Below are 7,996 nucleotides of genomic sequence, written 5' to 3'. Positions count from 1 at the left end.
AGGACGGAGTTTGATGTTTTGGGTGATTTTGCTTTTAGTTTTCTCCAAAACTATACAGTAAAATGCCTTGAAAATGAATAGAGTGATAGTCAGGGTCACTCCGAATACATATGAATTAAAAAAATGAGCTAACCTATAAAGGAACACTTTTTATGAGTGTTGAAATATAGGACACAGTGGAAGTGCTAGGGAGCATTTTATTGTTTGGGGTGATTTTGCTTTTAGTTTTCTCCAAAACGACACAGTAAAATGCCTTGAAAATTAATACATTGATAGTCAGGGTCACTCTGAATACATATCAATTGGAAGAATGAGCTAACCTATAAAGAAAATATTTTTATGAGTGTTTAAAAATGGGACATATATATACACACACACACACACACATACAAACATTAAAATAAAAAATAAAAGTTAAAAAAAGCAAACGTATAAAGGAAACGTCGCTATGACAGCTTCTTTACATCCATTTTGACCGGTCCCAGCACTCAGTAAGTGCATGATTAGACACGCACTAATCTGTCCAATTTCGTTCAACCAATTTTACTACATCTGATTGGGCGTTACTTTGAAGATGACGATTACTCTATTATTGTCTGAACCGAAGAATAAAGAAAATGTCATATCACGTGTCACATTTTTTTAATTACATAATGTTTTGAGATAAAATTATTGTCATTATATTACACACTATATACATTATTTTGGAAAATGTACATAAAACAAATATAATTTGAATACGTTTTATAAGAGAAAAAAACTATTTCAATGTTTCTACTTCAAAATGTCACTTTTAATTCAATGGTACTTGCCGTCTCTGTATTAAGTAACAGGAACGAACGAAGAATGTGCATAATACATTATACAAAACTAGATGAAAACTAAACTTAATCATGTTTAATTTTCTTAATAAAACAGTTATTAATATAATACATAATTCTAACAATAATACTTATTAATAAAAATATTTCGTAATGTATTTTGGGGTACAATTTAACACTTCAATGTGAGGTCCACCCTTTTATTATCAATGAATAGCCCTGCGTTCATTTTAATCAATTTATCTAACATTAAAACATACAAAGCATTATGCTTATGCCCTAGTTTCTTGCACTTTCACATTTTTGCAGTCAACTAACAATACTAAAAAAAAAACACACAGCCGCACATTTGAAATATAAGAATCACTTTTTTCCTTTTATTTGGTTTTTAAACTGTATACAAGTTTAAACTGAGTTTCTCAAATAGATTGAACGCAAATGATATACGAGTCATATAATATGACCCAGAGATTAAAAAATAACAAGGTAGACATGACAAAAGACAAAAGACAGTTGGAAAGGGCACATCAGGACTTTACAATAAAACAAAGTGTTTAGACAAGGGACAACAGATAAGAGAATAAAACACAGACTTCCCAACAATATGTAGTGGTAGCTGCCCTAAGGGCACACGGGGAAGAAAAAAAAAACCTTCCTGAAGACTACTTTGTCAGCACCAGCTTTTTCCTGTCTATTTCATTGAAATCAAAAACACAATGTAAAACACTACAGCCACATCCACAACATCATGTATCTGATCAAAAGAAATACTACTGATAATAAAAGTATGACTTCCCCTTCAGATTTGTTTTATATCATTAACAAGACTGACAATATTGTTCAAGGATGGACTATGAACACATACGAACAAGGTAATGGTAAGTCTATTCTTTAATAATTTCCAAAGGCAACCTATTGAAAATATGTCAAGTTATACAGGATTGGCAACGATCAAATAAAATAATAATTGAGAAAATTACCTCAGCTTGAACATTATTGCCAATTCAAACAGGATTTTTTTTTTTTTACCAGTTTACTATCTGCTCCTTTTGTCACAAAATAAATTTAGTAAGATGCTTCAGAAGATCAGTAAACATCAGGCACATAAATCAATTTTGAGATCTAAAACCATGCAGTCGTTGGAAGATTGGAAACAGATCTATTTCTGCCACGAGAGGAATTTTATTACCCCTCCACCTAAAGTAAATATTCATAGTCCTGTAAAATGTCTGACAGTTTATCAAATGTATTCAAACCAAACCAATAAAATCAACAATCCATTACGAACTATTGAGGCAACATGCAAAACTTAAAAAAAAAGACTGCACAGACATCACTGTTCTGTTGAAAGGGAAACATGGCCAGTTTCTCACAAATCTATTTTTTAAACATTATGTATGTTGGCAAAGTAGAGGAGCCAGAAGAAGACCATCAAGTACAAAACCACGAGGACTGCTAAAGGAAAACGACATGATGAAAAAAGGCTCATATGTTAACTGATGCCACCACTAAGAGTTGATTCGGAGTCTAAGTGGGCACAGTGATCTTTCTTGCAAGCAGCACCAATAAGGCAAGCTCTACGCTGCCTTGAGCCTGTTCCAGCGCCTCACCAGCCTCAAGGGCTGAAAACCCTGATGCCTGGATCCTCTGAATGTGCTCTAGTGGAAACTGTCCCATCGAGGGCTGTGGTGCAGTTTGGATGGAGTCTCCAAGAAAAAGAGGATCCATCTCAGTGGCTTGAGGAGATGCAACAGGCCCTAGGCTGGAATTGGTTGATGAGCCAGCTGCTACAGAAAGCGGGCGCTGCTGAGACAGGTCAGCTGAGATGTCAATGCCTGAGGTGTTTTTGTCCACAATGCCCTGCCCTTGCTGACCCTCAGGGAGCTCAAGATCTCTCTGGGAAGAAGTCACCGGCCCAGAACCTTCTTCAAAAACAAGGGCCTGATTTCCTTCAGCTGCATCAGGGCACGCAATCGTTTGTTCCACTGTGGGATCTACCAGTCTAGAAGGCTGGTTCTCTGTGTGCCTTGGATGGCTTGGTGTTGGCATGTCTGGAATATCCCTCATTGATTGAGAAGTAAAGTCAGCTTTGGCAACACTTCCCTCTTTGTCGTTTGTTGTGGCAGTATTAGAGGATGAGCCAATAGTTGGGTTCAGAATGACATGGTTTCTTGCAGCAGGATTCTGGTCCACCTCATCAACATATTGTCTTGGTGTAGTATCACTAGCATCAGATAGAGGAATCCTTCCAGAAACTGTTGGACAACTGTTGGACATCAGAAGTTTATGGAGCTCCTTAAGGGCTTGAGCCAAGGAAGGGATGTTATCCATCTCTGGCGGGTCTCTTTCACAGGGTACTACACTCTCAGAATCTGAATGGACAGAAGAAATGGCTGGCTCAGCATGACAGGGCTCAAGGTTCAAATCTGGAACAGGCATGAGTTGTGGTTGAGCCCCTGAAACATCCTCCATCATACTACCTTGGTCTCTCTGGCACTGATCAGGAAAGTCATGGCCAGCTTCTGGTTTTGCATTGGAAGAAACATCCATGTCCACTTCCTGATCCAGTGTTTGAGTCTGAGACCTTGGGTTAAAAAGAATAAAGGGAGATTCTGCTGCTACAGTCCCAGAGGAAGTGTTATTCTTCCCCAAATCCGCATCTATCGGACTGCCGGAATCTCCTGAAACAATGTCGCCTGTCACCTCATTGTCCTCGGGTACAGTACTAGAGAATGGTTCCTGAGAGGGAAGAGTGCTTGGGATAGGAGTATCTGCATCTGTTTGCAAGCAAGACGATGTCAGATCTGCCAGTCCTTGGGACTGAGATCTAAAGGAGTCATCAGAGGTATCTGGAGAGGGTTCACCCACTTTCAAGGGTTGAAGCAGAGAGGATTCAATCGATGTGGGAATTTCAACTGGGGACACTCCCTGGTTTATAGAGGCTGGGGCAGACTTAGAACGGTCTAGGGTGAGACTGTGGGGGTGACTTGAGGCTGAGGATGTTGTGGGTTGGTTGAGGGGTCTAAATGGCAGGGATTGTGGTGAGGTAGTTTTTCCATCTTCAATATCTATGAGAGAGACATTAACTGATGAAGTTGAAATTCTACATTGAAGCAAGTTATTTAAACCATGCTAAACCAAATTCAGCAAACACTGCAAACCATGCAAAATAGTCAGCATCATAGACAGGCAAAGATAAACTTATTTCAAGATATTCAAGATATTACTCACAAAATGGAGGGCTTTCCTGTGCGCACCAATGTATATCATATGTCCAATATTTACAGAGTCAAATACTGTATCAGGCTAATGAATATACCCATAGTCAATGTAGTACCTGGTAAGTAGAGCCCTCTCCAGGTGTCTGTCCATATGACATCAGTTTTGTCCTGCTCATAGTTAGGGCACACAAACGCCACACATTTCATGCAATAAGAGGCAAAAATTAGCAAAAACACATCCAGAGAAAGAGAGAAAAGAGAGGCATGCACCTAATAATCACATTAGCTACACAAGGTGGCGTTCAACCCACATAAGGCTTTAGTGACCATGTCATAACTATATAATTTATTCTGAAGAGCCAATGTCCTACTGATATTTGAACCCATGTTTCCTCAGACAGTTTTATCAGTGTTACTTTGACAGGCATGTAAAGCATACATCCTTCAAAAGATTGGAGTCAGTAAGATTTTTTATGTTTTTTTAAAGCAGTCTTCTATGCTCACTAAGACTACATTTATTTAATCAAAAAGACAGTAAAAACAATGAAATATTACTACAGTTTAAAGGAACCAAAAATGTAAATATAATTCATTTATAAGATGTGACAGAAACAGATGTGCTGCTCAATGATGGTGTGATGAAGTGAAAGTTACACAGATCAGCATTTATTTGAAATCTTTCGTAATAACACAAATGTTTTTACTCTCACTTTTGATTAATTTAATGCATCCTTGCTGAATAAAACTTAATTTCTTTCAAAAAAATCTTACTGACCCCAAATGTTTTAATGGTAGTGTATTTTATACACACATTATGCACCACCTTGTGAACTGGGGGAGTGGTTCTGCACTGCAACCAGAATAAACAGACTATACCAAAACTGTTAAAAATGTTATATTCTTCTAATCCCTAAACAAGGAAATCCTCATAATTCCACAACTAATGAGTATTTGTTCCTTGTGTTAAAATGTAACACTAGCTTTTATTCCAACCCTAAAAGCCATGCCATCTGTTGGTCTACATATCATGCATCTCACCGCTGTCCTGCACAGATCTTTGTATTGCCTCTGCCAGTTCTCGATCTGCAATCTCCTCAGGCTGGGTCTCCTCTCGTCCCTCTGGCCCATATGCCAGCCGGGCACACTCGGGCAGCTCTGCCTCAGGTAGAAAATGGGTCTCTGTACCCGTCGTCCCAATGAGGAGGACATTTTTCTTTAGGTCAATGGAGCACTGAATGAGAGCAAATTAAGTTAGAAGATAAGATCGACAGACAGTATTTGTAAGATTAAAGGAGATATAAAATATTTTCCTGAGTACACAGACTGACAATGATACGCAGACGAGACAAAGTACTCTCACTTGCTAAAGCATCTAGGGAATACAGAAAAAGTCTGCATCCTCAACTTTGTTTTATTCCATTAAAGCAACATTAATGGCATGGCAAACAGATTCCATTACGGGAAATAGATTATTTGATTGGCTATGAACCAAAGTTTCCAAGCAGACCTGGTGTCTCTTCAGCATGTCAAGGCCTAGCAGCATATCCATGGGCTGATCTTCCAAAATGGAGAAAGAGCAAGGCAGGAAATCTCCTTCTATCTGCACCTGGGCTGGACGTAAAATATAAATTTAGTATGAGAAGATTTGGGAAAAATAATGTTGGAGGAAATGCATAATGAATATTAAAGGAGCAGGTCTAAATAAATGCCGTACCCAAATGAACTCGGCCTATAATTTTCTGGGTGCCAACACCTTTGGCAATGCCTGCCCAACGTCTGTCCACTAGACGCATGATGTTACATCGCTCTGCACATGCTTGGCTCATAATTGTCATCTGAGCTCCTAAAGAAGGATAACCAGAAAGATAATAAAAAATTAGTATATAATATGAAAAAAACTCTTTAAAGTATTAAAAGGAGTGTCAAACACGTAAGCAAAAATAGCACACAACTGAAAATAACTCACCTGGATGCTGTATATTAACCCAAAGTATTTGACATTTGGTTATTAAGGCATAATGTTCAACATGACATTACTTCCAACAATATATAACAAAAGCACTCAACAACATCATTTCCAGGGGACTTAAAAAGAAAATCAAAAACACAATTTACTACCTGAGTCAACAAAGGCCTTTACTGGGTGTCCATTGACTTTGCAGTTAATGTAGAGCATGACCACCTGGCCAAAACTCTCAGGTGCTTCTTCCATAGCAATGGTCATATTCTCCTCAATGTTGTGCTGTCTGGAAATTAAAAGTAAAATGTCACAAATTCAGTGCTTTTCTTTTGTTTTATAATCCCTGTGCCATAGACCATGTTTTAGCTTTGCATGTAATCTCACCCCTTTTTTGTTACCTGATTTCTTCCTCAATTTTGGCCTGAGCTTCCAAGTCAAAAGGATCTGCAGTCAGCAGTTTGATTCTCTCCTGCTCTCTTCGGGCTCGGTCCTGCTGCTGCTCCAATAGCACCTTGGTGAAGCGCTCTGAAAAGAAGAAATCAAAATTATTCTGTCACTTAGGAAAAAACATTCAGTCATCCATATAGATGCATTTAGGCCCATCATCTTCATTTACCAAGGTCTCCACTCAGTAGAGCCTCAGCAAGAGGAGGGTTTCGCTCCTTCAGCAACGACAGTTCATGTGGATTTGCCAGCAACATGTCACGTAGCAAGGTAGGGTTGTCCAATCCCTGAGGTGAAAGGGCTGAGCCTGGTGCGTTGGTAGCTCGGGGCTGCTGTGACTGAGTGGCACTGGGACGCTGGACTTGGTGCTGTCTGTTTTGGCCTGAGGAGGTCCCAGGAACAGCAATGGAACTGAAATCGATGCGAGGCAGACCTAAGACATTAAAGGGGTCATATGATGCTTTTTTAAAGATCATTATTTTGTGTATTTGGTGTAACAGAATATGTTGACATGCTTTAATGTTCAAAAAACACATTCTTTTTCAAATACTGTACATTATTGTAGGTCCTCTATGCCCCGCCTCTCTCAAATGCTTAGTTTTCTACAAAGTCCCTCCTTCCGACAAGCACAGTCTGCTCTGATTGGCCAGCTGACCCAGTGCATTGTGATTGGCCGGACACTGCAAGCACTAGTCGGAAATGTAACGCCCCTTACCATAATCGCGAGCTTCATCTTTCAAAATAAGACAGAGCCCGAAAGGGGAACAGAGTCGCGTGACAGACACAGTGATGAAGCTAGGGATGCAGCGATTAACCGGTTTCGCCATTAACCGCGCTTTAAAACGTCACAGTTAATTAATCGTAAAGGTTCCGTTAAACCGAGTGTTTCTGTTACACGGAACGGAACTGTTGCAGCTTGCGCAAAACAAAAAAAAGTTACACTAGCAGTGCACCAACTTAAAATGACGTGCTTATCAGAGGCACGGAGGCTATCTACATGCATTAGATGAACTGTGACAGAGGGACCAAACAGCAAAGCTTTATTTTCACCAGAGAAATGCTTGTCGATAGTGTGGGACCATTTTGGGTAGGCTACACCAAGAATGACCAGGGTGTCATTTAAATATTGCTGTAAAAAACTGCTGCTAAAGAGCGAATACATAAGGGATAATGCGCGGCTTGCTGTACATTGAACAATTTTAATGCACGACGTGAAGGCAAGAACCACCTGACGCGAAGCTACAGCTCGTTAGTTCAGCATTCTGCCCGCTTCAGATCAGAAAGAGATGAAATAGTGCGGTAAAATCACATTTATTTGAATGAACTAATTATAACATTTAGCTACTTGAATTAATTATTCGAGAGAGAGAGATGACAGTTGTCTGTGTGAATTAGCCTACCTGCGTCTGTGCGTCTCTCCAGTAGGCTATTTAATCTATTTTATTAATAAAAGTCACGGGACAGCATTCTCAAGAAGTTTGTGTTCTCCTGAACGTTTGTACACGTGCGCAGTGCGATCTCCGATCTCACAAACCAAAATAATAGACATG

At 39.4% G+C, this 7,996-nt stretch overlaps 1 protein-coding gene across 1 annotated transcript; it reads right to left on the bottom strand.

The window, feature by feature from the left end:
- Positions 1-1,216: 1,216 nt before the first annotated feature.
- On the bottom strand, positions 1,217-6,942 carry ddi2 (DNA-damage inducible protein 2). Its single transcript, XM_016271010.1, has 7 exons — positions 6,619-6,942; positions 6,401-6,527; positions 6,161-6,288; positions 5,757-5,885; positions 5,550-5,653; positions 5,081-5,273; positions 1,217-3,889 (listed from the first exon to the last, which is right to left on the bottom strand). Exons 1-7 carry the CDS (start codon positions 6,920-6,922, stop codon positions 2,349-2,351), a joined length of 2,526 nt encoding a protein of 841 aa, XP_016126496.1. The 5' UTR covers positions 6,923-6,942; the 3' UTR covers positions 1,217-2,348.
- Between the last annotated feature and the right edge of the window lie 1,054 nt (positions 6,943-7,996).

This window comes from Sinocyclocheilus grahami, unplaced genomic scaffold, assembly GCF_001515645.1.
Source record: "Sinocyclocheilus grahami isolate Dianchi unplaced genomic scaffold, SAMN03320097.WGS_v1.1 scaffold60.1, whole genome shotgun sequence".
In the NCBI taxonomy this organism is placed as follows: Eukaryota; Metazoa; Chordata; class Actinopteri; order Cypriniformes; family Cyprinidae; genus Sinocyclocheilus; species Sinocyclocheilus grahami.
The sequence above is the reverse complement of the archived record's forward strand: the minus strand, read 5'-3'. Positions and strand labels throughout refer to the sequence as shown.